General features: G+C 41.8%; 5 protein-coding genes across 6 annotated transcripts; 4 read left to right on the forward strand and 1 right to left on the reverse strand.

Moving 5' to 3' along the window:
• The first annotated feature begins 214 nt into the window (after window positions 1-214).
• LOC147059566 (semaphorin-7A) lies at window positions 215-6,429 on the forward strand. Its single transcript, XM_085908127.1, has 14 exons — window positions 215-418; window positions 823-953; window positions 1,278-1,337; window positions 1,403-1,501; window positions 1,566-1,662; window positions 1,756-1,863; window positions 2,176-2,318; window positions 2,458-2,636; window positions 2,802-2,904; window positions 2,979-3,165; window positions 4,032-4,147; window positions 4,219-4,361; window positions 4,950-5,026; window positions 5,970-6,429. Exons 1-14 carry the CDS (start codon window positions 304-306, stop codon window positions 6,293-6,295), a joined length of 1,884 nt encoding a protein of 627 aa, XP_085764253.1. The 5' UTR covers window positions 215-303; the 3' UTR covers window positions 6,296-6,429.
• Window positions 6,430-12,114: 5,685 nt separating this feature from the next.
• On the forward strand, window positions 12,115-15,874 carry LOC147059567 (prepronociceptin-like). Of its 2 annotated transcripts, none has more exons than XM_085907910.1 (3): window positions 12,115-12,141; window positions 13,569-13,700; window positions 14,552-15,874. In XM_085907910.1, the coding sequence occupies exons 2-3, from the start codon at window positions 13,575-13,577 to the stop codon at window positions 15,074-15,076; spliced, it is 651 nt and encodes a 216-aa protein (XP_085764036.1). In that variant the 5' UTR covers window positions 12,115-12,141; window positions 13,569-13,574; the 3' UTR covers window positions 15,077-15,874. The 2 variants fall into 2 exon arrangements, with proteins under 2 accessions (XP_085764036.1, XP_085764035.1); XM_085907909.1 differs by lacking the exon at window positions 12,115-12,141 and adding an exon at window positions 12,549-13,337.
• Window positions 15,875-16,227: 353 nt separating this feature from the next.
• On the forward strand, window positions 16,228-23,326 carry pdpr (pyruvate dehydrogenase phosphatase regulatory subunit). Its single transcript, XM_085907908.1, has 18 exons — window positions 16,228-16,360; window positions 17,291-17,572; window positions 17,674-17,807; window positions 17,881-17,962; window positions 18,067-18,230; window positions 18,301-18,422; window positions 18,499-18,616; window positions 18,711-18,860; window positions 19,382-19,574; window positions 19,736-19,860; window positions 19,965-20,120; window positions 20,216-20,349; window positions 20,459-20,607; window positions 20,725-20,837; window positions 20,905-20,999; window positions 21,086-21,175; window positions 21,244-21,426; window positions 21,526-23,326. The coding sequence occupies exons 2-18, from the start codon at window positions 17,304-17,306 to the stop codon at window positions 21,934-21,936; spliced, it is 2,688 nt and encodes an 895-aa protein (XP_085764034.1). The 5' UTR covers window positions 16,228-16,360; window positions 17,291-17,303; the 3' UTR covers window positions 21,937-23,326.
• Window positions 22,257-24,388, reverse strand: mrps11 (mitochondrial ribosomal protein S11). The gene is made up of 6 exons (XM_085907911.1): window positions 24,221-24,388; window positions 23,955-24,044; window positions 23,777-23,875; window positions 23,534-23,663; window positions 23,378-23,443; window positions 22,257-23,253 (listed from the first exon to the last, which is right to left on the reverse strand). The coding sequence occupies exons 1-6, from the start codon at window positions 24,295-24,297 to the stop codon at window positions 23,146-23,148; spliced, it is 570 nt and encodes a 189-aa protein (XP_085764037.1). The 5' UTR covers window positions 24,298-24,388; the 3' UTR covers window positions 22,257-23,145.
• Window positions 24,389-24,856: 468 nt separating this feature from the next.
• On the forward strand, window positions 24,857-26,516 carry mrpl46 (mitochondrial ribosomal protein L46). The gene is made up of 4 exons (XM_085907738.1): window positions 24,857-25,134; window positions 25,567-25,771; window positions 25,890-26,060; window positions 26,132-26,516. Exons 1-4 carry the CDS (start codon window positions 24,874-24,876, stop codon window positions 26,383-26,385), a joined length of 891 nt encoding a protein of 296 aa, XP_085763864.1. The 5' UTR covers window positions 24,857-24,873; the 3' UTR covers window positions 26,386-26,516.
• Window positions 26,517-27,171: the final 655 nt, after the last annotated feature.

The raw sequence follows: 27,171 nt of genomic DNA on the forward strand, positions 1-27,171 counted from the left end.
ATAAAATAACAATGTTGATTTTTTTTTAAATTTACCAATTCTATGCATGTTCTCTTAAAAATAGAAATGCATCAAATAACTAAATAACTAAATAGATAAATACGTGAGTGAATGAATAAATAAATAAATAAATACATAAATAAATAAATAAAACTCAAACGGTGCCTCAGGAGCCACCATGTGATTGGTTAATTAGAGCCATTGCGCCATCCAATGAAATTCTCCTGAACTACAACGCTCAAGTCCAGGCTGGCAGTGTTTGCATTTTTTTCAAGGGCACGCGCTTGCCAGTCACGCAGAAGGATGACAATCTATCGATCGGAGCTGTATTTTCAATATTTCTTAGTTTTATGGTTTCTCTCTAATGTCAGCTCACTGGACCCGACGCTTTTACCGAGGATGACGTTCAAGCAGGAAGGTAGGGGAGCGACCTCTAAATTATCAATGCAGGAAGGAGACGACAGTTGAGATGCAAACAAGATAGCGACTGAGCAAACGAAAATGCTGATATGTTCAAAGTCCACATGTTTTAAAGTAGCAAAAAAGTTGTAGACATCCATCCATCCATCTTCTATACTAAAACTTCTGAAGTGAATATATTTCGTTTTTTTGTCTTAAATAAATAAATAAGTAAATAAATACCTAAATAAATGAATGTAGTTTGTGAGATCGAGATGTGCTTTGGTCACATCCCATCTGAAAAGTAATTTAATCAGCATGCAGGTCTCTGTGGTCGGATTCAAAGCGCATGCCGCAAATTTGACTTTGACCTTTATTTAATTTCCATATCATGTAAATGTCCTTTGATGTTTCCTCTGGCAGAGCTCACTCTTAAAAGTGTGATGTTACCAGAGGAAATCCGCACACTTCTATTTCCAGAAAGAGATTATAATAAAATCATGGCTGTAGGAAAAAGACATCCGATCCTTCTCAACTTCCAGTCTCCTCCTAAGGTAACCAACAAGACCTGTAAAATGCTTTAATGATGAATTAAAGTGTGACCAAAAACAGCTAAATCACTTCAGGTCATCGAGGTCATCTCTCAAGATGGATTTTTTGGCTTTGTCAGTCTGTTAAAAACGGTTTGAAGATTTAGGCAATTTACTTCAGTTAAAAAATGACATTTTAAATCATTAACATCAAACAGATGAACAAAGTCTCGTTATTTGTCATCATTAGATGATTCTTTTTTAGACCAATTAATCACAACTGCTGATTTGTCACGGCATGTTAAGGCTTAATTTGACAAACTCAATAAAATCATCTTTCCATCGCAGGCTCCCGTGGAACGTAATTTGCTGTGGGCCGAGTGCATTGAAAAAGGAGAGTCGGCAAACGTGAGACACGCATCCCAACGTAGATCTTTGATTGCTTGGTCCTCACTTCCTAAAATGTCATCCAGGGTTGCAGCTACGAGGTAATGTTGGCCCACGAGAGGGAGGACGCCAGCCGAGTATTTCTGTGCGGGACGGACGGAGTAGCGACGCTTTGCTGCGATACGGTGAGACACAGGAAATGGACGAGACGCCGGCGTCTTGTTATTGACCTCCTGTGTTCATTTGTAGAAGCTGTCTGAGGATCGTCCCGTCTGCATGCCAGCCAATGACCTGAAAAGCATCAGAGGTTTTCCCTTGAAGGATGCTGAACATTCTGCTCTCGTTGGTGAGTTTTAGCCAAAGACAAAAAAAAAAAATCGCAAAAAATGAGAAATGCTTCGCAATTTTTTTATTTATTTTATTTTTTATTTCATTCCAGAATCCGCGGAAGGTTCCTCACTGTACGTCACGTATTCCGGCTCGCAGGAGTACGTGGGCGTCCATAAATATGGGAAGAACAGAGTGGGACCGGCTAATCACGATAAAGGTAACGTTAGATAGTCGTAAAAATTGCTGATAACATCCCTATTTTTTTTAAAAAGTGAAGACAATTTGCAATTTTTGCATCGACACAAAGTCGACGCGCAATTTGCAGGTCAAATTTGATAACACTGCGGGCCAAATTTGTCCCACAAGCCAAAGTTTGACACCCCTTCAAAATTGGATTGTCTTCAGTTTACTTATATAACCAACAGGTGTGGCTGTCACCACAGGCGAGGCAAATGTGACATTTTGAATAAAATGACCTCATTATAATATTTGTGTTGTTAAATGAGCTTAGCTGTTGTTCTGCCTGTAGAGCAGCATTACCTGGGTTTGGTCATGAGCAAACGCAAAGACGAGCCATTGCAGGACAAACTTTACGCCTTCTACAAACAGAGGAATAAAGATTTCAATATGTGGAGCAGCACGTGGCTTCCGTACATCTCCCAGTTTTGCTTGGTGAGTGATAAATCCAAACGTGGCGTGAAAGTGACTCAACTGGACGAATTTGAGAAAAAAAAAACACAAAAAAAAACGCACACATACGCCAAATCACAAGAAGCCCTAAAGCATATCAAGTTATTTTATGTCTCGCCAGGCGGACAAGGGGGGACCCAAAAACAACCTGCAGTTCACGTGGACCTCCCAAATGAGCGCCAGACTCTCTTGTGGTGACCCAACGAGCCAAAAACATTTTTTTGAGATGGTGGAGATTGCCACCGTACAAGCGGAGAGATGGCAAGACGCTCGTGTTTATGCGCTCTTCAGGAACGAATGGTACGATTTGAAATACAACTATTAATATACTGTAAAGATAAATGCTTCAGAAAATGGATGCGTGGAATCTTCAGTTGTTGTTTGCTTACTAAGTGTTCCTCTCCGGTCGAAGCGGAGAGTGCAATTTGAGCTGAACAGTTTTCAAAAGCTGTGTCATCGTTGCAGGAACATGAGCGCCGTATGCGTTTACGCTATGCAGGACATCCAGGACGTCTTTACCAACTCGCCGTTTAAAGGCTCAGATCATCAGACGGGACGGTCCAGGGAGGTAGGAACACTTTTAAATAACTCAATTGAGACTTTGGAGGATTCAACGATTCAGAATTTTTTTTTTTTTTTCAGTGTGTTTCAGACAGCACACATCTCTCTATGGACGTCTTGAAGATGACCCAGATGAACTCTGAGATGGAACAGTGGGTGAAGCCTGTGAAGAACTCAGCCCCACTTCTCATCAGCCACCACATCTACACACACATTCTCGCCGACGCTGATCCTGCAAAAGACCACACGCTTCTCTTTTTGACTCGAAGTGAGTATCTGGTTTCGGTTTAGATCTGACAACTCGTGGTTAACGGAAGCGGATCTCACTAGGTATTTGTTCCACACTGCAAAATAATCCACTGCATATGCTTCCAGTGGAAAAAAAAAAAAAAAGACCTAATAGACACATCTTTGTTCACACTCAGTGAGGACAAAGCCTTGTTGTGATATGCAACAATGCGCCTTGTTGTTGCCCAAACAAGTCAATGTGATGTAAGGTGAGACTGTGGTAACTTAAGCTTCTTGTAAAACTCCCTTGCTCAGTCACATACCACAGAAAGTGATGCCACATAACTAAAAGTCCACGTTCTCCCCAAAAGGGTTGCTTTAAAACAACACAGTAAATATAGAAACAGACAAACTTTCAGATTGTTCATCAGCCAGGAGGAAGTGAACTCATGCTAACTTCCTGAAGAAAGTTGGTCACAGACTTCCTTTCTGTAAGTCTATTTCTGCCTGACAAATGTCATTTGAAAGGCTTCTTTATCACTGAATGGAGAAGTATGACTGGAGTTTAAATCTCTTTTAGCCAATCAGAAGCCTGAATAAAATCATTGTACAAAAAAGAATCGGAGGAAATATATTGTGGACTTAGTTATTTTTCTAAGATGCCTGAATAAAATCATTGTACAGAAAAGAATTGGAGGAAATATATTGTGGACGTAGTTATTTTTCTAAGATGCCTGAATAAAATCATTGCGCAGAAAAGAATTGGAGGAAATATATTGTGGACTTGGTTATTTTTCTAAGATGCCTGAAGAAAGACATTTGTTGATCTATGACAAAACCCAAAAATAAAAGGGGATTTTTTTTTTTTTTTTTTTTGTGGTGTCTGACTTGTTTGTTTTCCACCAGATTGCGGACGAGTGGACAAGTTGGTGGAGAACAATAACACAGCCTTCATCATCGCAGAATACAAACCATTTTCCCAAAGAGTTCATATCAACAGCATCACCCTCCATCCTTCCTCTGTGAGTCGATGAAAGACAACATTCACTCCGCCGGCCAAAGGCATTTCAATCTCACATGAAGCTTTCCGCAGAAAAAACTCTACGTCAGCTCTCGTGGTCAGATTGTCCAGATGGACGTGGCAGACTGCGGCCATTATGGAAACACGTGCGAGGAGTGCGTGTTAGCACGAGATCCGTACTGCGGCTGGGACGGCACCGAATGCACCGCTGCCAGGTCTGACACACCTATTTACATATTTGCTGATCCTCACCAGAGTGTGAACACGGTGGTTAAAAAAAAAAAACATCACACTTCTCCAGGAAACAGACACAACTCAAATAGCTGCAGTTGAGTAGATTCATATCTGTAGTTCTCACTTTACTGGTTTAGCACCGAATGTGTAGAGACATTTTTTTATATGAGAAAGAAAAAATACCCAGAGGGAGATGGAATAAAACAGACTATAAAGACGTCGAGGAAAAATCAAAACTATTCACTTTGATGACTAGCATTTGGAAAATCCATCAAATGAGGATGACGCGGTGAAAAAGCACAATAACATGACTCATTCATCATCGTGAAGTGACGACTTGACTTATTTATTTTTTATAAAATGACTCAACGTGACTGATTTGAATTTGTTCATATTCAGTGTTGACTCATGTTGATTACAGTTTTAATATTTAGTAATAGTTTCAAGTTGTAACATTGGAAGTTACACGCCCCTCCCCCCCAACTATTCAAAAGTTCAAATATGTAAAATCTGTACTATGAACTTACTATAAGTGAGTCCTATTAACACATGTATGTTTTGTTTGACAGCGGCGACGTGGTTCAGGATGTGAATTCAGGGAATTATTACTTGTGCAGGTCTTCACATCATCCTCACTTCAGCAAAGGTTTGTACAATAAAAAAAAAATGCACAAAACATATAAGAAGTAAATATAAATATAATTTTCCACATTAGTAGCTTCTTAGTGATTCCAGAATGTGTAACTTCTGGGTTACAAATATGAATACCCCCATGAAACTGACAGTGTCATTATTGCTCATGCGACTTGCATCCAAAACAACAGTCAGCATGTTGATATAAAAACTCCAAATTATCTTTTTTCGTCAGCCGCATATGGGAACCGAAACTGCACATTTGTTGAGTGATAGATAAGAAGCTACAACAACCTTAAGAAGGCAACCTTTAACGTACATTATAAATTTCTAAAGCGAGAAATTATAGTCACAAGCTAAAAAAAGTCACAATGTACAGATAAATGCTAAAGAACTGTTACAATACATTTGATAAATGACAAAGACAGACTAAAGGGGTCAAGCTAACTAATCTATGTGCTAACAAATAGCATTTTCAGCATTTCTTTCGTGATTAAAAACATGGCCAAAAATGACACAAGTTGAGCTCAATTGTTCTCAAAAAATAGGACTGGCATGTATTCGTCAAATGTTAACAAATCTGTACAATTAACTCGTATGTACTAATTGCTAACAAATGTTTGCCTTAGCATGCGGTAAGAAAACGTTCGTAATTGCGCCCGTGGGGATAGTTTTCTGAAACTCATTCAAAAGCAAAAGAAATGCTTAATTTTGGGGTTAAATATCAGTGATGATAAACAATTCAGATGGAGGAGTAGAACGTAGCAATAGCATACTTTTGTTGCGCACTCATAAAGATTGTGTGACACTTTTCTGAACAATTAGCATCTTTGCTAATCCTGTCCTGCCTGGACCACTAACAACACCAAATGAGGCTGTTGAGATTTTTTGTGTCATGTGCCAGAACATGTTTTGTCTCCACATATTTCGTAATAAGTCGGAAATGATGTTTACAGTGATTGATGGCTCAAGCATGCCCGTGATGCCGGTCACGCTTCCTCACGGGTCCCAATACTTCCTCCGTTGCCCCGTGGGGTCTCGCCACGCCCAGTACAGTTGGCATCACGATGGCGAGGGAACCACGCCCTGCCCCTTGAGCCTGCACGGGTGTCTGCTCTCAATCGATTACAAGCAGGAGGGTACGTACACGTGCGTGTCAGAGGAAAGGGGCTTCAGCCGTGTGCTGGCCCGCTACGCCATCACGGGCAGCGCCACGTTAGCGGGTCCCTCTATCGGGTTTTGGCTCTGTGCGCTAACTGCTCTCATCCAAACAATAACGTAAGAAAATTGGACAATAATTGCAATTTTGTCTTTGTGCGATTTATTATGATGCCTGGAAAGTATTTGCAGCACTTACCTTTTCTACGTTTTATCTTGTTGTGAAAATGTACTTTTATAATAAACGTCTTAGAAATAGCCCAGACTTCAGAATTATAAGGTTCCAAATTTGCACCACACTTGTTGCAACAGACTGCTTACACATGATTTTGTCCCGAGATGTGTGTCAAAACTTCCTCAAGATTGGGCAATATTCACGACGCTATGTTGCAACTGGTATTTGTGTACTCTCTGACATGACCCTTCACCATCTTCCTCTTCCAATTCATCAAAAGGTGACTGCCGATGAGTCACTTGAAAGACCGTTGTCGGTCAAACAGGAGGAACTTGAGTTACAAAGCAACAAGCTTGGCTAGTTATGTACAAAAAAAAAAAATAATTCTGCAGCCTGACTGCTTTCTTTGACATCTACCTTCAGTGTCCATCCGAATTGCTTTCTTTGACTTTTTGTTCTATGAAGAGGACTGGTAGAGCAAAAGTCAATCCAGTAACACACTTGCAGTGTCTCTTGGAGAATGCTGCCCTCTTCTGGACATACTTGGAAACGACCCTTGTTTACATGTGTGCGTGCTGATGGAATGATAAGAGTAAAGGGTGGGGGCATAAGAAGGGGTGGTCTCTATCTGCCTCTAGTTAAGATGACACGATAGCAGTAATTGTTCCGGACCACTAATCAGTAAATCCAGTGTATGTGTGTGTCTTGAGTGTGTGGGCCTCCATTATGCGTCATCACATTTTTTTGTTTCATTTTTATTTCCACGATGAATAACAGAATTGCAAAATTTTTTCAAAAGCTTTTCGTACTGTACGGCAATTGCAAAGGTCTATTAAAACTTTGCCAAAACGGGTCATACGGGGGTCACGCCTTGTGCAGAAGATTTCTACTTCCATAGTTGTTTATGGACATTTTAATTGGGAGTGAGGGGTGGAAGTAAGAGAGTCCCACTTTGATGGCCAGGCAGGCCTCTGACCACGACCATTACGCCAGACCTCGATTAGCTGAATGGTTTTATAGCCGTGAGCTCATCTCGTTAACTGCTTGATTGGTAGGGTAGGACCCCGCAGCTTCCATCTTTGGAGTAGTTGTAAAGTCCCCCAACAAGACCGACGTCAAGATTTGGGAGAGCTAAGTGGAATTTGCGTTTCATGTTGTTAGCGTCCGCTGCGATTCGCATTTGCTTCATTACGGAAAGTCGTGTGACTTCCTGACCCCGCTGCGGATTGTGGGTATTCAGTTGAATTATACGGTCGTCACCGATGGAGGGATATTGTTTATTCAATCAGGACGTCGCCATGTCGCTGATGCGGCCTTCGAGCGCCCCATCAATCACCCTGAAAGAGCCTCCTTGGCTCCACGCTCAACGTAACCAAAAAAACAATTGGAGCTCCTTCATTGGCACTGTCGCACAAGAGTTTGTTCGATGGGGGAAAAAAAAGATCCAAAGCTTTAAATTATTTCAAATATCTTTTTCATCGCTTTTAGAATTTAGAATTATGGGAGGAAAGCCATAGAAACAGATCTTGTTTTATGTGGAGAAAAAGCCATTGAAAAAAAACATTTCTTTTTTTTTTTAAGACATTTTTTTCAAGGAGGATATTTTTGTGCATGAAATTTAGCCATGAAGGCTTTTTTTTTTTAATTAATTACTTTTTTTTATTAGAATTTAAAAAAGCACTGATTTGTGAATATTTTTTCCCATTTATTCTCACAATTCAAAATTAATTCATAAAAATGAGGGAAAAAGACAAAAAAAAATTGGTAACTAAACCAACTTAAAATATACCACCAATTAATTCCTTTTACATTTTGCATAATAACAAAGAACGATCCGAGTTTTTCCGGAACTGGAAAGGATGAATCCCATGTCCATTCTATCCTTTGAGGCACATTTGTGTTGTGCTGTGTTGAGGCATGTCAACAAACACATCACTTGAAAGGAAAACGTCATCCGAGTATTTTTACGTCAGCACGTTCCTCTTCATTTGTACCTTTTTGTCTTCTCTCCTCCACTACTGGAGGTCTTTGGGCGGATAAGTCGATGAATCGTTCCGAGCGGCTCAGGTTTGCGTCTGGCGTGGAGAAGATAAGAGCGCTTATCTATTTCTCTGTCTGCCCAATCTACAACCCTGGCCCCTCCCCCTCCTCCTAGCCATCATCGTGACCTCTGCGACATCACGAAAATAAGCTTTGGAGAAACAAAACAAATGCACGTAGCTTAGATCAAACTTGGGAACCGTTTTCAGATCTAAAAAAAAAAACCTGGGCTTCAAATATTCAAAAGTATGGAAGTAAAAATGAAGCGATGCCCATTGACCGCACCAATTTTAATCTGACTAGTGAATTGTTGTCTGGTTATTGAAGCAGAAAATAGCCAATGTGCTATTTAGCGAGGATGACACGATGCTGTCACTCCTCCGCCATCTTGTTGGGAGTGACAGTCCTTCCCTTCCTCGTCCTGTTTTTCATCTCCTTCCTCTTCTTCGCCTTTGCTGGTTGGCAGCGCTTCATTAGTGTCACCGTTTTAACATGAAGAAATGACGACAGGCAATTACGCTTTTGTCAGGATGCGTCTTGGAATAAATGTTTATCTTGAAATATAATATTGAGCATCTTAGAACAGTGGACATGTGTTTTTAGAAATGGACTGCATATGTATTTTAATGTGAGTTTTGGGAAATTTATTGTGAACAAATATTGTTGCTATGCATACATTTATATATAGTTAGCGTACACATACCAGGTATCGGTGTCGACACCAGCTTTATTTGAAAGTACTCGCGACGGCGGCCATTTTGTAATCAGGAAATGGAAATTATAAATTGGCATTAATATCATGCAATTTTAAGGAAATTCCGATATTGGAATATAGAGGTCTTTCTTTAAAATAATCTGTCATTGTTTTGGGGGGGAAATTTTATGTATCAAAAGTGGTATCGGCATGTGGTATCGTACTGGTATCGGTCTGAGAAAAAGTTGTATGGAACATCCTTAACCTCACAGTTCGCGGTCCATAAATTCATTTGTATCAAGTTTTTGTGAATGTAATCTGTCTATTGTTTATTTAGAAAAATATATTTTCCAAATACAAATGTCATAGTTGATTTTCATCTGTTGCATCTATTCAAATTAAAAGATGTTTATCAGTCAAAAATCCATTCATTGTCTGAACTGTTTATTTTCACTAATTATTTTGCAGAATTAGCAAAAGATCACAAATAAAATACAAAAAATTAACTTTGAAAAAATAAAATTGACTTTTGACGAAGAAACCCGACGAGAAACATCCGAGTGGATTGCCGCATGGTGCTTGTCTCTGATCCGGTGAGTAGATTGGCCTCTCATAAATGATTCCACGTCATTAATTAAATACTCGTTAAGATTTCCCAAAGGGGAAATGGCTGATAGCTAAACGATAAATGACAGTAATCACCACTCATCAGCTTAGACTCATTTTAACCCGTCTTCACCGACAACAATATTCATATATTTTATTGTTAAGCTACTCAAGAAAAAAAAGCAGACGATGAATGTCAAAAGCAAATTTATAAAAAAAAAAAAATGAGTTTGTTATGAGAAATACAACACAAAAGTGAATCAGCATTCAAAACTGCAGTAACTATTCTATGGATTTTTCTAACACTGCAATCATGTGTCTTTCTTCTCCTTCCTTCCCTCCATGAAGAGTTTGGAGGAGGTGAGAGAGTGAACCGGTAGAGGAGGGTGATTGGTGGCAAGTGATGGCGATGAGGAGGAAGGTGGGGGGACTTATCCCTTATAAGAGCGTTCGCCCGTACCTTCTACGTAGCCGCAAACGCCATCCGTCGCTTACGGAGGAACTTAACTTCTACCAGCCTACTCCTGAAGGACCCTGAGGACTGTCACCCCAACCACGGGTAGGAGTGCACGGACCAGGGCGGGGGAGGACAGAGGGTCTTTCACATACTTTTTCAAATTGATTCCCAAAATATTTTTTTTAACAGCATATCAAATTGGACTGAATGCATTATGAAGGGATTATGTATTGAAACAATTAAGGTCACCATTAAAGTCTCATTGTGTTATTCGAGGTGGGCTGTTGTGCATGTGTTGCCGAGAAAGGTAAGTAAAAGACACTCGTAATAAAATACGTCCAGTCAATGTTCTTTTTGTGAATAATTTAAAAGATATAGAAAGTCCGAAAAGTTAAGTGTAATGCTCGCTAATGCTAATAATTATCAGTCGATTGCAGCTTCTCAGTTGAGCTAATAAAATGGATGGCAGGAATTCCGAGGCTTTTTCTGTGAGGTTCCGAATGAAGGGCGAATCCCCTTTGCTCGGATTTCCGTTCTTATGCTCTCAGGTGAAAGGGCGATGAAACTGCCAAGTACGTGAACTCAACTAAAATGTGTGCCAAGGGTGTGGTAGATGAGAAGATTCACCATAATGCTAATTTCATCGAGGTTTTCCTTACATTTTTGTTTCGATTCATCATATTTTCAAAAATAATTCAATTCTTTCCCCCACTTGGCCAATTCAAAACATTCCAACGTCAAATAGTTCAAACAAATGCAATCAGAAATCCCCTTTGAAATTTCCACAGGAATGATCTAGTTCTTACTATAATTTTGCAGAATCTCTGTGTGAAATAGATCACAAACAAAAATCAAGACTCCATAGGTAAGATGGAAGGAGATATAATAATAATAATGCGCGGTCATGTGTCACACTCCGGGATTCGATTATCAATGTTGCGGTACAATTTTAATCCAAAGAGCCAATGTCCCAAGAACGACGGGTTCCCTGCGTTTCCCTTTGTGTAGGGGCAGCGGGGGGCTTCGGGGCGGACTGCGTTCATCCTACCACCGGGTCTCGTTTTCTTATACTGGCTCACAAAAGAGAAGCCTTTAGGTCACGGTTGGCGAGATGTCAGGATTAAGGCCTTGGTTGTGTCTGCTTTGCTTTTTCTTTGGCTTTCCCGGCAATGAGATACGATCCCATTCAAGTTTACCGGTTGTTTTTTTATATTCATATAATTAACATAGGTTACTAACTACTTTTTACACTCAGGTGTTTTTTTTTTTTTTTATATATACTGTGACTCCTTTTCCCTTCATTCACTTTTGTTGTTATTGTAGCTTTTCTCCTAATGACTTTCTTCCTTCTTTTGACTGGTTCATTTGTGTGTGTTGTGTATTTGTGTGTGTGTATGTGTGTGCACTTAAGTTGTCTCTGTTGTGTATTTGGTGTTAATCACCTTTTCAGTCTTGCAGGGTTATTGAACAGCGACGCTTTGAATGCTCGCCGTCCGCCATTCAGATGTCGCCTCTTGGTTTTCTCTTACACAAGTCAGTCTAAATAGAAATTAAATGAAGCCGTTAACAACATCTCACCTTGGAGATACGAACAAAGAAAATCAATAGGAAAGCGCCTGATATGACCCCCCCCACGTCCACCGTCATTAATCGACCCGAGGTGATTAGACTCATTGAACGGCGGAATTGGATTTAGTTTACCGTGTCTGCTTGTAATAACGGTGCCAGAGTAAGAATCCAAACTGTTTTGAGTTGTACTTACAGAAAAAGTCAAAAAGAGAATATATTTGAGAGATTTTTTGGGGCGTTTTTCTCTTTTTTTTTTTTTTTTTTTTTTGTATTCTTGTGATGGAAACCACCCAGACACAAAATTGATGAGCACGAGTGGGAGTCAATTAGCATTTCAATCAAGCTGATTGGTGATATAGATTGGCCAATCAGTTATCAATAGTTCAACAAGAAAGTGTGTTTGGAGTAGGCCTGACAGCCAAAGTGAAGGTGGAGGTTTGATTTTTGCTTTTATGTGGATATTTATTTAGACAAAGCAGAATGAACTTTTTGTCAAATCGATAAAGACGTAAGTCAATCTAGAAATAAAAATAATTTGGAGCCCTGGATGAAAACACAGCAGAAAAGTGAAAACATTTTATGTTAATTTGAAAAGAGTAAAGGGATCATAATCTAAATATATTCTGCACCCTGAGTGTTCAATTACGACCGCAATAGAAACATGATGAGATGAAAACTATCACAAAGTTTGAGTTTGGTCCTAATAATATGCAGTACGTTCATTCGCCCATGAATAATCCGGATTTAGGTAGCCGGAAGTCATTTATTTTCATGATGGTCATGTTCTCGACGGGAGAAAAACTATAATTGAGAAAAAAAAAAAAATCATCCTGAAAGCATTTCCAGATACTGTCCGATATTTTTACTTTTTCACACTTGACTCGCCTCACATTTTAAATTCACAACGCTTTGTGTGGATTGGATGTTTTTCTGGAACGTTGTAGGTAATCGTGCCAGACTTCCACCAGCACATACCCTAATGGGTTTAATTAGCTGGTTTACTCAGCAGTTAATCGCTTCATTAAAAACAAATTAATTGCTTTCAGGGAGCTCCCGGGAGGATTTGACAGTCGACGGGATATCTTGGCTTAATTCAGTCAGCATAGTTTCTTATTTGCAATGGGAATTAAAAAAAATAAAATAAAATAGGTACACGAAAATGAAAAGTTCGATTACAGTTAGCCGTTCTTGAAAGAGTAACACTACCTGAACAATTATTTCTTCTGAAACTAGATAAGTATTGTTTTGTATTTAAAATGAGTGAATCTTTGTGTATATGAAACAATGAGTCAGCGTTAAGGGACGCGTCGATTAAAGGAACGAAAGAGTTTATTAAATGAGCGCAAATGTTAATTATACTCCTAAAAATGAGGTCGGAAAAAAACTTTTTGGGTTTCCTTTCTCCTCCAAAATCTCATTCTAGCTCTTCAAAGTATCTCAGTGAAGACACAATCGTTATGAATGTTATAATGACGTACAAGAAGCTCGTTTTTTTCGTCATTTTGTCATCAGCGCCACTTGTGAGTTTTTTTTTTTTTTTTTTTTTATGGGGCGGAGACCAGTCAAGATGTCTGCATCTAATCAGGTCTATTGTTCCTTTTAAAGCCCAAATGTCTGTTTCTTCAGTAAGTACCATTCAGAACAACACTGCACGCACACACAACGATAAATTCTCTAATATTTCAAAAGTTAGTTTCGTGAAGCTCCATAAAAAGACGAGACGAGGCAATGAAAGCAAGTCGTGTCTCTTTTTAATTCCTAACAATTTGTGTTGTTTTTGTGTGCTTCATTAGATGGCCATTTTCAAATGAAAATAATCAAGATTAAAAATGGTCACATCTAAATATTTGTCGCAGAACATCATGAAGATGCTGGTGGCCCTCCTGATGCTGCTGTTACTTTGTTTTGATGGCGTACATGCCGACTGTCAGGATGACTGCCTGTCCTGCAGCCTCATCCTGCCGAAACGACTCACCTTCAACACTATGGTGAGCACACGTTACACACACACACACACACACACACACACACACACACACACACACACACACACACACACACACACACACACACACACACACACACACACACACACACACACACACACACACACACACACACACACACAAACTATTGGTTAAGCTTTTCCTGACAGACCCAATTTCCATTTACTGATAAGAGGCAAACCTTCCACTTCTTCATCTTTGTGACTCAACAAATTAGCCTTTTGGCATTTGAGTTTTTACTAATTTGTTGTGGCTAATTGATTCCGGGGGATGAATGTGCGCATCTCCCGGCAAGACATTTGAGGGCATGAAGAAAAAGGCACAAATGATGATTTATTGCCTTGTGACAGCACCATTCAGCTCAACTAACACTTAATTACGAGGGACATATTCACGGAACAATGTGTTTGTTATAATGATTTGTATTGAGTCGTGTTATGTACCCAAACGTTGCTCAGTATGATTGCGATACAGTTTTACATTTTTAGCTCACTCAAACACAAAAAAAATAAAAATGGGCCAAAGACAGACCCTTGTGGGACTCCTTTTCTTGTCATAAGACACATCTCACTCAAACAAGAACATAATCACATGATACAACTTATGCCATCCTTTTCGAGCATTCTTTATTGATTTATTGATTTATGTATTATTATTTTGATTTATTTATTGAATTATTTTTTCTGATTGTTGGTTTATTTGTTTGTTGTATGGACTTATATATGGCACTTTAAAGTGTTATTTGTTTTCTTTATTTTTCTTTTTTGTTTTCGATGTTCGATCAAATCAAAATCAATCACTAATAATTCATGATCAATACATTTCCCTCTCAGGAATGTCTGTTTGAGTGTGAGGGCTCCGCTTCCCCAACATCTTCCTGGGACACTTGCCGTGGGTCCTTGTTGTCCATGCCCAAAAGATCCCAGGAGGAAGTGGACGCCTTCCTCCCTGCTAAGGAGGAAGAAAACGAGAGGAATGAAGAAGGGGAAGAAGATCTACCTTTGGCCTTACAAAGGTTCGATCACATGACCCGGCTGGTTGAAAGGGACGCGGGTTCCCACGATGCCCTGTCCTTGGACGAAGAGTACGAGGACTCAGACGACAGCGACGTGGCTCTGAGCGCCTCCAAGAGATTCGGCGGCTTTGTGAAGGGTCGCCACGGTTACAGGAAGCTGATGGGACCGGCCAGGTCCTATCAGAAGCGCTACGGCGGCTTCATCGGCATCCGCAAGTCGGCGCGCAAGTGGAACAACCAGAAACGCTTCGGAGAGTTCCTGAAACAGTATCTGGGCATGAGCACTCGGGGCACAGAGTACAACAGCGTCTCGGAGGAGCTGAGCCGGCACAATGAGGTGTAGAGCGGCAAGGTGACGCGCCTCCATGCTCGATTCCCAGTTAGTGCCTGTATGTGGACCGTCTATTTACATCTACTGTCAAGTGACGCATATCTGATATTATTGTGCTTATGTGTAGGATGCTTTCACGTATATACTGTATTTGGCTTCCTCTTGTCCAATGGAGGTATGCATCTCCACGCAGAAAGAAATTACACGGGGCGCAATACGATTCAAGGATGTAACGATTTTGTAATGTAACGATTCCAGTCGTCAAATCAAAACCTTTATTTTTTAACACCCCTGCTTGTAAGGTTAGTTTACTTTTAACTTCTTACATATAAATACACATGGATAGTTTGCAACGCTATTCTAAAACTAAATACAATAATGTTGTTACAGTTTTATTTACATCATGATATTTTTGACAGACTATTGGGTTTAGTGATATTTTAAGAAAGCTACTTGATATACAAGTCCAAAAAACCATGATGCTCCAATGAAATGATAATTTTTAATTTTAATTTTATTTATTATTATTTTTTTTTACAAGCAAAATAGATTTGCATGATAACTCCGCTACCATCTTGTGGTACAAAATAAATATACCCTTTCCTTGCTAATGTGTAACACGTGGTCAATGGGTTATAAAAAAACACAAGTACATTTTAAAAATTCACCTCAGCGTTATACAGTGGGGAATTCAAATCAATTTACATACAATACATTTACATGAATGAGAATCACACCCTGTGTTGAGTCCTAACAAATAATGTTTGGTAGTTAAAACTGTCTTTGTTTTGGTTTGTTGGTGATTGTAAATAGCAGAAATTTAAAAACCTTTCCATAAATAAAATTACTTGATTATTTATTCTATGGGTCATTATGCAGCAAATGATTCACTTGTCCTGGGCTGATTTGTTCACCAAAGAATTGTTCTTCTTTTTTTTTATTTATTCTATTACATTTACAAATTTTCTGTATGTATAAGAATGAGTTGAACACAAACAAATGTACGGTGTTGAAATAATACAAAAATTGACGCTATATCTTTTTTAAGCTCGAGGTGAGAATCGTAATGCATTTCCGGTAATACCCTTTCAGAAAAAACATGGCGGGTGATTACCTTTAGTTTGAAAGGTCACGCAAAGGCAGCATCCGCTTACATATATGTTAGCATGCCTTCGGGCTGGACGGCAGCTTTACCTTGGATCCAACAACTGTTCTGTCAGCACCACAACACGACCTCGTTGCTTACTCGTGTACATGTATACAGAAGGTGGAACTCCGCTGTGACTGAATTAGGTGGTAAGTAACAAAGACGACCAGAGCGAAAATAAAAGCAGAGCCGCCCCCCATTTCGTTGACATTTAGATACTTTCCCCTTCGACATGTTTTGCTAGCCGTTCGTTAGCTTTAGCCGCGACATCTGCCAATCGGCGTGACACCCCCCCAACACACCGAGTGGTTAAAACACCAACACAAGACAAGCGGATAGGTTTCCTAAATGATAATAACAAGGCGTTAAAACATAAATATATGTAGCATAAATGAATAAAGTCTGCACGCTGTCCACTGTGCCAACACGAGCTTTCTAGCATAGCAGAAGTTGACATTTATGACACCCGAAGGACTTTTGGAAGTTAACTTGACGTCAAGCGTGATTGCAAATGTTCTTTTGCACGCAACATTATCGCAAATATAGATGTAAACATAGTCTAGTCTCAAACAATTGGGCATTTTCTGTTTGCGGTTGTGCACTTTCACGATGAACCTTTAATGCAGTCATCTCCAACTTTTGCAAGATTTTTCAATGCTAACTAAACTTCAAAGACTTTTATATGTTTGTCAGTGATTTCTCTAGTCGCTATATCACGATTGCAACCCGTTGACGACTCAGTGCAGTTGCATTTTCTTGACAACAGTAAAACAAAATAGCAAACTCAACCAGAAACATTTGAACAGCCTTGAGAAGCTTCCCTGTTGCATTCTCTGCTGATGTTTTGTTTTACATTTTGAGGAATGTTAACTCTGTTCCCTGTTTGCACGAGATAAGCAGTTTGGTTTTTATTTCTGTAACCACACCAAAGCGAAATCTAAATCAAAGCCATGTCCCAAACATTGATGATTGCGCCTCTAAAGACATGGAGCTTCACTTACCTGTTGGTCCTCTGCTGAAATCCTCCATTATGCATATAATAAGTATGAAGTTAAGATTTTTTTTTTGTACCAATACAGAGCACAGCCAACCATGTGTAGCTGTGTGCGGAGCTCCAGGGCTTTGTCCCCTGCCCTGCTCCCCAGACTGCTGCTACCTCACACAGGCTCCACATTGGCCAGTAGGGGCCTGTGGACCTCCACAAACTGCATGCAGGCGGGGAGCGGGGACACCTCGCAGCCACTGCCATTACCCAGCCAGGCCCGTGTGGTCATCTGTGGAGGGGGCATCGTGGGGACTTCGGTGGCGTATCACCTGGCGAAGCTGGGCTGGACTGATATCGTTCTCCTGGAGCAAGGCAGGTATGTCATCTCTTGGAGGAGCATTCCTTGCCCCCAAATCATGGAATGCACTTGATGGAAAGACCCGCAAGTATTTGTATATTTATTTTGTCTATTGACAGACTTGGCGCGGGAACCACCAAACTGTGCGCCGGCATTGTCAGTGTGGCCAAGCCCATCTCCATCGAGTGCAAAATGGCCGACTATTCTAATGCTCTGTACCGGCAGCTCGAAGAGGAGACCGGCGTCAAGACTGGTAAGCCACCTTGATAATGCCGCCAGACATCCCTCTTGAAATATGACCTCCATTTTTTTTTTTTCTGTTTCAGGCTACGTCAAGACGGGTTCTCTGTGTCTGGCTCAGAATCAGGACCGGCTTATTTCTCTGAAGCGCCTGGCGTCGAGACTCAAGTGAGACTTTTCACTCACATTATGGTTGTCTTAAAGAAAATCATTTAGCATTTTTTTTCGGATGCTAATGTGTCCATCTTTCACTTATGTATCTGTTTTTCCAGGGTGCTGGGAATCAGCTGTAACATCGTAAAACCCAAAGAAGTGACCAAGCTCCACCCCTTAGTGAATATTCACGACCTCGTGGGTGCGCTCCACCTGCCCGCCGACGCCGTGGTGTCGCCGCCGGATGTCAATCGCGCCCTGGCCGTGGCGGCCGCTGGACAAGGCACGGCACGCTATTTGTACTTTTTTCCCCTAAGTTGCATGCCTGATTCTTCTTCTGTCTCTCCACTCAGGGGTTCAAATCCTGGAAAGAACAACAGTTCAGCAGGTTCTGGTAGAGAAAGGCCAAGTGATGGCGGTGGAGACGGACCGTGGCTCCATCGAGTGTGAATATTTCGTCAACTGCGCTGGACAGGTATAGAAAAATGATGCATTTTGCTGAACCAGCGCTTTAAGCTGTGTTGTTGTTTTTCCGGAATGTGTTGCGTCAGTGGGCGTACGAGCTGGGCCAGGCGAGCGAAACCAAAGTCTCTGTCCCTCTGCACGGCTGCGAGCACTTCTACCTCCTCACCAAACCTCTCCAGGATGACCTCCCGGCTGACACGCCAGGTCTCACGCCTCGCTTATGTATCGTGATGCACCTTAATGGTGGCATCAAGTATTTTTTTTTGAGTCATTACCAATCCCTCTACTCGTCTTCCAGTGGTGCTCGACATGGACGGGAGGATATACGCTCGGCCGTGGCAAGGAGGCCTTCTGTCGGGCGGCTTCGAGAAGAATCCCAAGCCCATCTTCACCGAGGGACGCAACCAGTTGGAAATTCAGAGCATGCAGGAGGACTGGGACCACTTTGGTGAGGAACAACTAGGAAGGCTGCAATGAAGGGGTTAACGTTCAAAGATTGTTTATTAGCATTCCAGCACCACTTGGACGGAAGTTAGCCATTATATTAAGCTAGTAAACATTTGAAAATGCCTTTGGGTACACAACACAAGAGTTGGTGGGGGTGTTTCTTCCCTAAACAAGACTTGGTCTTTCCCTTTCAAGCAAGAGAACTATTTTTAAACCAGCCGGCCCGAAGTGGTTTGCCCTTAAGGAAGTTTGTTTCGAAGCTGTTGCGTTTAACTACCTTTGTTTACGAGCATGTTTTTCCACCATGAGATATGTTTACTGGTGCGCACAGGCTGCTTTGGTCAGCATTGTACATTGGACTCAGGCCAGCGTTCATTTCGCCACACTTGTGCGAGCAACACTCCTTCAGCGTGCTTACCGTGAACGCAACTCAGCCGTGCGATCCGAGCGTAGCGACGCTTGAGAGGTGGTCGTAAAGCACCAGCCAAACCGATGCCGATGCAGATTCTTTTTTTTCCCCAGAGCCGATGCTCAACGCGCTGCTGAGGAGAATGCCCGGTCTGGAGTCGGCTGAGATCCAACAGCTGGTCAACTGCCCCGAGTCCTTCACCCCGGACATGCGTTGTTTGATGGGCGAGACGCCGGGCATCTCGGGCTACTACGTGCTGGCCGGTATGAACTCCTCAGGTCTGGCCTTTGCTGGAGGAGCTGGCAAGTGAGTAATATTTAAAAAAAATAATAATAATTAGACTCTTCTTTAAATTATTATTATTTTTTGGGTGTGGGTTGATGTCAGAATATTGTTTTAGAAAATGCCTCGTGTCCCAATACTTTTGTCCACGTGTCTTTTTTTTTTTTTTTTCCCTCTCTTTTTAGGTTTCTGGCCGAGTGGATGACGTACGGTTACCCCAGCGCCAATGTGTGGCCGCTGGACATCAGCCGTTTTGGTAACCTCCAGAGCAGCCGCACTTTCCTTCGACACCGCGTTATGGAGGTCATGCGTGAGTCGCCATTTTGTTTTTGACGCCCGCACATTTCGCACCTCTTAAAACAACCAGAGCAGCTATATCCGATCTGATGCCTTTGTGGCATGTGTGTCTCCCAGCGCTGCTGTACGAACTAAAAGTTCCCCGCTGGGACTTCCAGACGGGCCGGCAGCTTAGGACAAGTCCGCTGTACGACCGACTGGACACGCAGGGAGCTCGCTGGATGGAGAAACACGGCTTTGAGAGACCCAAATACTTTGTTCCACAAGGCAAAGGTACGCAAGACTTTCAAAAATTCTGACGTGTACAGATGGATCGATAAGGGTGGTGATTACCATGAGTAACTTTGCATTTTTCTTTGTCCCTGCAGATCTTCTCTCTTTGGACCAGAGCAAGACCTTCTACAAGCCCGACTGGTTTGACATTGTCGGGGCGGAGGTGAAGTGCTGCAAGGAGGCTGTCTGCGTCATTGACATGTCGTCCTTCACCAAATTTGAACTCGCTGTAAGTCTGAACGTCGGCGTGTTCTTCATAACTAAAAAATGACCAAAATAAACGCACGTTTTGATGTTTGCCAGCGTGTCTCGTTCATATGAGCGACTCTGTCCCACAGTCCTCGGGCGATGAGGCTCTGGAACTGCTGCAGCACCTGTGTGCCAATGACCTGGACGTCCCAGTGGGTCACATCGTCCACACGGGCATGCTGAACCAACGAGGAGGCTACGAGAACGACTGCAGCGTGGTGCGTCTCAGCAAGAACAGGCAAGGGCTCTCAAACGTTTTGCCTCCGGGACCGCTCCTCATCCCATCGCCCGTAAGAAAAAAAGACGAGAAGAAATCCTGCAAATAATGACCTTCCCATTGTCGCCTCTTCTGCAGCTTCTTCATCATCTCACCAACAGACCAGCAAGTGCACTGTTGGTCGTGGATCAAGAAGCATATGCCCAACGACCCGCATCTTCACCTTGAGGACGTTAGCTGGAAGTACACAGGTAAGTAAGCCGGTGTTCCGCATCCGCTCACAACACCCACCCGACCAAACGACGACATCTCTCTCAGCTTTGAATCTGATCGGACCTCGCGCCATGGATGTCTTGGCGGAGCTGTCGTACGTCTCCATGACGCCCGACCACTTTCCCTCCATGTTCTGTAAGGTGGGTCTTCAACCCAGCACGACGTATCTTCAAAGAGTGACTTCCTTTCCGCGTCGTAACGTTAATATTTGTTTCTGTGCCCGCAGGAGATGAGCGTAGGCTACGCTAACGGCATCCGAGTGATGAGCATGACCCACACGGGCGAGCCGGGTTTCATGCTCTACATCCCGATCGAGGTATGCTTCGCTTTGTACCTTTATTGACACGATAACGTTTCATTTGGACACTTTCCTCTTCCTCACAGTACGCCCTGCACGTGTACAACGAGGTGATGTCGGTGGGTCAGAAGTACGGCATCCGCAACGCCGGCTACTACGCGCTGCGCAGCCTGCGCATCGAGAAGTTCTTCGCCTTCTGGGGACAAGACCTCGACACCTTCACCACGCCGCTGGAGTGCGGGCGGGAATTCCGCGTCAAGTTTGATAAGGTAGACGACAGTCGGTATCGGAGTGTTAACGAGAAGGTGACGTGAACTTTCCAGGAGATGAGTTTGAATTTCAGATTAACGTTAGCGCGGTGCGTTCAGGACACAGACTTCGTGGGTCGCTCGGCTCTGCTGCAGCAGCGTCAAGACGGCGTGTTCCGCCGCTTCGTCATGTTGGTCCTGGACGACCACGACACGGAGCTGGACCTGTGGCCCTGGTGGGGCGAGCCCATCTACTGCAACGGCCAACTGGCGGGGGCCACCACCAGCAGCGCCTACAGCTACACCCTGGAGAGACACGTGTGCCTGGGGTTCGTGTCGCCGCCACCCGGACCCGACGGCCTGCCCGCCGCCGTCACCCCGGACTTCATCAACCGAGGAGACTACGAGGTGGACGTGGCCGGGCAGAGGTACCCGGCCAAGGCTAAGCTCTACCCCTTCAGCTCTCTCTTTACTCAGCAGCACCGGAGACGCAAAGAGGACCTGGAACTGAGCAACCTTCACGGTGAGTGATGATCACACATCACTCGACATGCTTAAGTGCAATATTTGGCAAAAAAAAAAAAAAGTCAGCCATTTCCTTCATTGGTCTGAAGCCAAAGTGCCTTGGTGGAGGTCCACATCAACGTGCTGCTCCTCCATATAGTAGGAGACAACATGCTGGTTCTCCACAAGCAAAAGTTCTGCTGTTGCCATCCACTTTGCACTATTTATCCACATTATTCATATGTATGTTACGAGAAGGTGTTGCAGAAAATGCTAGAATATTGCAAGAATAGAGTTGGAATTTTTTGTTGTTGAACAAACATAATATGAAGTGTGAAAGTTGTTCATCAAGGGGGAAGTCATATTAAAACATTATTTTTTGAGGGATGAAACTTTGAATTTTTTTTTAATGTTATGACAAAAATTCAGATGCAACATTTGCACTTGATGGGGAAAGTTTTCGTAAAAATTGGGGATAAAAATGAAAATAAATTTAAGTCTGAGTAGATGGAAGATTAAGGGAATGCCTCATGCCAGGTAAAAAGTGAATACATAGTCTTAGTGTATCTTTTAAAAGTTGAGTTTTACTAAGCAGTCCAAACTTTTCTTTGAATACTTTGACTTGCTGAGGGATTACAATGATTCTCATTGAAAGTATTAATCCCTAATTTATTTTCCTTGAAACACTCCGACATTTTTTTTTTTTTCATGCGCCCCTCATGACTTTCACATAAAATAGCAACTTTTTTTTCTTGTATTATTCTTCCATTTGATCCAATATGATGTCGACTGATGGAATCCCGTTCGGCTGTGCAATTTAATCATATCCTGTGACATTTCGGTTCATATTCATGAGAAATACTTTTTCACACATTTGGTTTTAATCTTGACTGTCGTTGACTTAATAACCATCCTAATTATGAAGGACAATCTTATCACGAAGATCCTGACTGCAAGAATAATCTGCCATTAACGAACCCATCAAATAGAAACGCACAACTTGCGACGCTATATTTATATGAACATCCAAAAAGTTGATTTTGTTGTTGTCTTGGTAACAGTGCATCATGTAAATAATTCAAATAAAAAGTCAAGTGCACGTTCTTCTGGCTTTCAAGCCTGTTTCTTGAGTCGTCATGATAACCGGCCGTGTCCATATGTTGTTTTGATGATGCTTAATTGTCACATTAGCCAAGAAATTTTGAAACAAAAAACAGTAAGGCATTTTTTTTTTAATCATATCCTCCGAGCTTTGCGTGGTCGGCAGCCATTGTGTGGCACGGGCGTGTTGTCCGTGATAGAGACCACCTCCAGCCCCCCCATGCCCAAGCCTTTAATGGCCGACTGCAACAAAAGACAAGGAGGACATACACAAATATGATTCCTGGTCACAATGCCATCATATGTCACTTTCATTTCATACTTTTTTTTTTGTTAATTAGTTCAGATGTCAAATGTTAAAACTCACCAAGCGGCCTGGACCGAGACCTTTGACGATGACACGGACAAATGTCACCCCTTTAGCTGTCGCTTTCTTCTCGGAGGAAGGGAAGGACATATTTCATTTATTCATTCCTTCAAAAATGAAATATAATGTCGCTGATGAATCATGACAAATACGTACGGCCGCAGCGGAGATGGCGGCGGTCTGTGCGGCGACCGGCGTGGACTTCTTGATGTTCTTGAAGCCTTCCGTCCCACACGAAGTTCTGACCAAAGACTTGCCCTCACAGTCTGTCAGCTGGATGTGTGTACTGGGGGGGTGGAGTGTTTTCCATGTTATTGAATATGATGTAAAGCTGCCATGTTTACTTTTACCACCCTCACAATATTTATCACTCCAATTACCAATATTAAATAAGCATACTTGTTATATGTAGCTTTGATATGCAGGACGGGCAACTCCTCAAACTTCTTTCCACCCCACCTGAGTGGACTGTCCTGGCCAGGCAGGGGAGGGAAGTAGCTGTGTTCATATCCAGTCCAGAAAAAAAAAAATGGAATTAATAATATACATGCCGACATAATAGTAAACATGGACTTACGTAAAGTCTCTGGAAGCTACAGATGAGTCTTTATTGTGTGGTGCTGCCTCCTGGAGCCTGACGGTGGCGCTATGGAGCGTCCTACTGCTTCTAAATACAACATGATGCATCCCATCAAAACACAATTTATCTTAGCGTAAATAACTAGTTATAAATAAATAACTATGACGTGTGCACTGTGCAGGTACTGTACTGGCTGCGGGTATGCGTCTACGATGTTTACATGGTTAGCGAGTTAGCACTCGGGATGAAAAAAAAAGACTTACAGCGAGGTTCCTTTGGTAGATAATTGTAGACAAGCACTACTCAAAGAGTTTACGACTGAACAAGTTAATTTAAACATTTTAAATGGGTTGAAATTGGACACAAACTAGCAGCAAAAGCACTAGGAACGTGACATTGACGACTTCCAGACACTAGTCGTAGTGGTACATAATCATATTGTTAAACTGGTAGGGGTAATTCAATAGCAACAGAATCGTTATTAGACCATTATAACTATACTTTTTCAGTAATTGTAATACAATGTAAAAATGTATATATTTGTTACATCTTAAAATGGGTTTTAATGTTTTGTGACACAATTATATGCGGCTTAAGACAACAAATTGACAATTCATTTCCCCCTCAATGAGTGTAATGGAGTCGTCCTTTTCCCGCAAAGATTTGTGGGTGTAATTTGTGGCATTCGCAAACCAATTCAAACCCTCGTATTTTTCTAAACTCACGCTCCCATCCCCGTTGTAAATTTTATATGCGCGATTTTTTAATGCATCGATTTAAATGACACATTATTAGTTATACTTTTTCTCATAATTTGCTGGAATAAATTAAAAGGGTGTTTTCTGTAGTTCTTTTTGAGAAGCTTCTGGGTCGGTGGGTTATTTTTGACAGGCGACTATGAACGTCACAAAAAAAGATGGCGGCTCCCTGTGGAAGGATGGCGAGCCTGCCTCTGAAATGTTATTTCTTCCGTTTTGGGAGGACCCCGGTAGTGAACTGTATGTTTCGTTCGTTTTCTAACAGCTCGCATTACTGTTCAATTTTGCGGAAAAAAATTGCGCCGGAAACACCGCGTTCCCCGTGGACTCTGATGGCTGCGGTGTGTTTGCAGCGACCGCCGGTCATCTCGGCGGACCTGAGCCCGCTGGAGCAACGCTTTGCTCGCTTGATGCAGGAGGTGCGTTTGATACCACATTAAAAAATAAAATAATCGCTCATGTAGACTTTCAGTGTGTTTCATTTTTCAGCTCATTCGCTAACTGTTCTTAAAACCGCGTTTCTAGATGTTCTGCACCAAGTCCAAGAAATGTCAAGTTTCCTAGCTTCCAGGAACGTAGCAAAGGACGCCATGCACAAGATGGTGGCCGTTAGGACATCTTGTCTCATCGTTTCCAACTTTTAGAAGAAAAAAAAACAGCATAGACCTGTCTACAATATAATGCATTTTGCATGCATACAGTATTGTCACATGATACATAACTTTGAGATATTCGCATATTATTTGAATGGAGTACTTGTTCCAACATCTTCCAAACTTGAGCAGTAAAAAAAAAAAAACTTGAGATTTTCACGATTAACTTTCGTCCCAATGTACTTATTATATTGTCAGATGGAAGTGGAGAATAGCATACTGTCTGACCATGAGCTGCGTCTGCTGGAGGACGCAGAGAAGCTGAGGAGAAAGCAGGCCGACGACTATGACGAGGACGAGGATGAAGACGACCGTAAGGGGCAAGACATCATACTAACGCAAGACCTGGAGGATGAATGGGAGCGCAAATTCAAAGCGTTCAGGCCCGCGCCCGGAGTTACAGGTCAGGAATACTACTTGTACTTCTTCCACTATTACTATCCCTACTAGTACTTTGCCTAATACTTTTACCACTACTTCTAATCCTATTCCGAGTAATAATTGTGTGTGTGTAAGTACAGAGGATGTGGATAAGAACCTGAACTCATCGGGGCGCCTCCTGGCCGACTCGCTGGTGCTGCTGTCCGAGCAGCAGGTGGGAAACGACAAGCTGTGGCTGCTCCCCCAGGCCGAGTGGCGCCCGGGAGAGACGCTGAGGGACACAGCTCAGAGGGCGCTCGACTCCCTCACAGGTATTTAGCAGCCAAGCGTCATGTTGGAATATGTTGCTTTAGGTGACTCCTGCTTTGTCACCATTTTTTAGAGCCCACTCTCAAGGCCACCTTCTTGGGCCAGGCACCATGCGGCGTGTACAAGTACAAGCTGCCCAAAGACGCCCGCAGCGACACCTTGGTGGGCACCAAGATTTTCTTTTTCAAAGCCATACTGACAACGCAAGACGCCCCAACTAATGTGGAGCCCAATAGCGCCCTCATGTGGCTTACCAAACAAGAACTGCGGGGCTTTCTGAAGCCGGCCTACATGATGAAGGTGGAGAGCTTCATTCTGGACCTCTGAGTTGGAGTGTTAGGTACAGTGCAACATGCAGCTAGGCTTGATGCCAATGGTTGTACTGTTGATGGTGCAAGTGTACCTAAGCAAGTGTTTTTGTTCTTTTTGTTGTACAAATAAAGCATTTTTTTCTTTCATCTGGCTGACCTCGAATTTATTTACAAAGAAATTTCTTTTGAAAACTCCATAACCTTATAATTCAATATTTGCAAGTATTATTCTAAAGTACTTAATTTTTGGAAAGATTAAACCTATATGTTTTATTAATGTCAATGTTAAGGACATGTTTTAATTCTGTATTTCTGACTTATTAGTGTAAAGTATTAACTTGTATAATTAAAATATATTGATTTTATTTGATGTACTTATTTTTAATTTGAGCTAATCGCCTTAATTTAAAATGTACTCATTTCAATTTGAGGTAATTTCCTTAATTTCAAATGTATAATTCGATATATTTAATTTATTTCTGTATCGTTTATTCATTGTTTAGTGTTATTCATTTATTAAAAGACACAATCAGTATTTTTCAATTACTCTTGCTCAATTCTTCATTTCCTTACACTAATTATATAGCAATTATTGTAAATTAATGTAAATGTGTTCACTATCGTCGTAACCTGCTTTTAATGTAGACGTTAAAATCCATTTTGCATTTTGGGAATATATTTGATTAGAGGCAAGAATACAACACAAGCACATACAGCCACTAGATGTCAGTGTTGCCACATAGCTTACATAGGATGTGGTGTGCCTTTAGTGACGTCACACTTGTTGTCACACACACACACA

Source organism: Syngnathus leptorhynchus, chromosome 3 (genome assembly GCF_054491065.1).
Source record: "Syngnathus leptorhynchus isolate UIUO chromosome 3, UIUO_Slep, whole genome shotgun sequence".
NCBI lineage: Eukaryota > Metazoa > Chordata > Actinopteri > Syngnathiformes > Syngnathidae > Syngnathus > Syngnathus leptorhynchus.